This window comes from Cyprinodon variegatus, unplaced genomic scaffold (genome assembly GCF_000732505.1).
Source record: "Cyprinodon variegatus isolate N-32 unplaced genomic scaffold, C_variegatus-1.0 Scaffold18, whole genome shotgun sequence".
NCBI lineage: Eukaryota > Metazoa > Chordata > Actinopteri > Cyprinodontiformes > Cyprinodontidae > Cyprinodon > Cyprinodon variegatus.
Window position 1 is genome coordinate 1017854 of NW_015150471.1, and position 2592 is coordinate 1020445.

Sequence of the window (2592 nt, forward strand, 5' to 3'; positions counted from 1 at the left end):
AGCTGTGGCTACAATGTAGCTTGCCACCATCAGTGTGTGCGTGAATGGGGGAATGAATGTAGTGTAAAGCGCTTCGGTCAAGTCTCCTGACTTGAATAAAGGCGCTATATAAGTACATGCCATTTACCATTCAGGAGCTGGATTTGGCCCCTTAGTTCCAGTGAAAGGAACTCTAAATGCTTCAGCAGACCAAGACATTTTGAACAATGCTCCCAGCTTTGAGGGAACTGTTTGGATCTGGCCCCTTCCTCCTCCAACATGGCTGTGCAGCAGAGCACAAAGCAAGGTGCAGAGCGAATCAGTGTGTGACCTCACTAATGCATTTTTTGGAAGAGTACTCATAAATTCCAATAAACACTCCCAAACCCTTCCAGGAGGTTAGAAGTGTTTATGGTCTGTGTGGACATCCTTCCCAGATGAGCTGAAGCTGTTCTACCTGCAAAGCGTGGACAGACGTCATTTTGAACCTCTATGGAAGATGAATTGGAAGTCATTGAAGCTCCTATGTGAGCGAAAACATTTGGCGAAATAGTGTATAACTGGAATATACACTAGTTCAAATCACCAATTCAAAATGTGAGTCTCATTTACAACATGGAGGCCCTCAAATATTAAAAAATTACCAAAACATCTAACTGACTCTGTAAAAATCCAATAAGTCTCAATTTTTATTTGCTTTACTGGAGGGTAGAGTGTTTTTACACACATGGATTTTACATAGTGGCAAGAGTAAACTGGTATCATTGGATCTCATCTCTGGTTTCAATGCCCATTTCACATACCAGCATCAGGCTCATAAAAGCATCAATTAGCATGGGCGGCTATAAAGAAACATGCATGCAAACTTCAGTACTTTACTGTGAGCTCATCAAAATTTTTGATCCAAATCCACAAGTTATTTTTGGTATTAGGATTGAGGTTTACGTCCTTTTCATAGGGAATCCATTTTCAAAAGGAGGAATGTTTACAGACATCAATCTGCAAGGTGTTTGATCGTGGGTCTGTATTCATCATAATTGTGAGGTCATTTTTTATACAAACAGAATTGCTTTTGAATTAGAATTTAGTTTTGCCCCAAAGAGGTTTACAATAAATTATCTGAAGGAACACCAAGCATCGAAATTAGCTCCAGCTGCTTGGTCATAGCAGCAGAACAGCTTTCTTTCTCAGCTTTTATTCTCCACTGGAGAGAGCTGGCCTGGTGGTTTACAGCAGTGCACTTGTGCTTTGAGAAGTTTGCAAGTACCTGGTTCAATCCCTATATCCTCCACTCTGGCTCTCTGAGCAAGACCCTTAACCCCACACTGCTCCCCAGGCTCCGCACGATTGCAGCCTACTGCTCCCCAAAGGGATGGGTTAAATGCAGAGATACTTTTTCCCCAGTGTGAGATCAATAAAGTTAGATTATTATTTATTTGAAGTAGCCTTGAAGGCCTGTCGATAACTGCGCAGAGACCGTCCACATCTTTTCTGACTTTTAATCATATTGTGGAGTCTCAGTCTGGCCTTAACTGTAGATTTTAGATTTTTTTTAAAAACTTGATTAGTTGTAAAATTGAAAACACTATTATCATTGCTTAGTTTTCTCCACAAGTTGACTGAATGCTAACATTTCTATCATTGTGTCTTCCTTGATTTCTCCAAGACAGAAACTCACCTCTAGTGACAGGCTGCTCTCCAAGGTCCGCTAACGAAGGTGTTGGTTCCAGGGACAAGTTATTGAACGAGCTCATCGTTGCATCAGGTAACACTGGGTTGTAGTCCTCACATTTACCTTTAGACTGTAGTAACACACAGATAAAAAAAAAAAGGTTTCAGACACCCCACTCACCTCTGGGATGTACCAACCGTTAGGGCATCTCACCTCCTCAGGGCAGTTGTAATCCAACCACTCTTGTCTATGTCGATCAACACCATCCGAACATCTGAAAGTTAGAGAGAATCACATTAGAGCAGGTTATAAATACCAACAAACTGTTTTCTCTCACCGCTGGAGTGTGTTGCACCATCCACAGCCGGTTGTCAAGTTGGATGTCAGGCAGAGTTCACAGGTTGTATGCTGCGGACAAGCTAAAGGAAGCAGACGCACACCGTTCTCCAGTTACTGTAGGACACTTAATAACAAAGCTGTGCCGTCACACTAAGTCAGGTTTGCAACAGTTCTTACTGGGCAGAGGTGTGAACTCAAAGGCAGACCCACTGATGATCTTCGTGGTGTCAATCTCAACGCGATGATATTCATAGATTGTACGTTGGGTTGAATCTGCAAGATGAATGATAAAAAAAATGAAGCAAGCTGCAAACTAACCTCACCTGATAAAACCCTCATGTTGATATAATAATAAGAAGATAAGCATTAGCATTAGAAAGCATTTTGCAGCATTATTTAAAAAGTAATTGTGTGGTTTGGTTGACAGATTAATGATAAAAATATTCACATTATGGTGAGATATAAAGAGGAGCAAAACTACATTTAAACATTTTTTATATAAAATAAAAGATGAGTTATCGAGATCATGTTGAGAAGAAAAAAAATTCTGTTAAAACTAATTTGAAAGAACAGGTGAAACATTGCAGCAATGTTCATACCTC

The 2592-nt window shown here is 40.4% G+C and overlaps 1 protein-coding gene across 1 annotated transcript in view; it reads right to left on the reverse strand.

The window, feature by feature from the left end:
• Nucleotides 1-2592, reverse strand: part of LOC107092990 (plexin domain-containing protein 1-like) — a 26544-nt gene that overhangs the window by 1345 nt on the left and 22607 nt on the right. The window contains exons 8-11 of the mRNA XM_015387761.1: nt 2168-2263; nt 1989-2070; nt 1865-1925; nt 1658-1781 (exon numbers count right to left, since the gene is read on the reverse strand). Of these exons, the coding sequence (XP_015243247.1) occupies nt 1658-1781; nt 1865-1925; nt 1989-2070; nt 2168-2263 (363 nt within the window). The remainder of the gene's footprint in view (nt 1-1657; nt 1782-1864; nt 1926-1988; nt 2071-2167; nt 2264-2592) is intronic.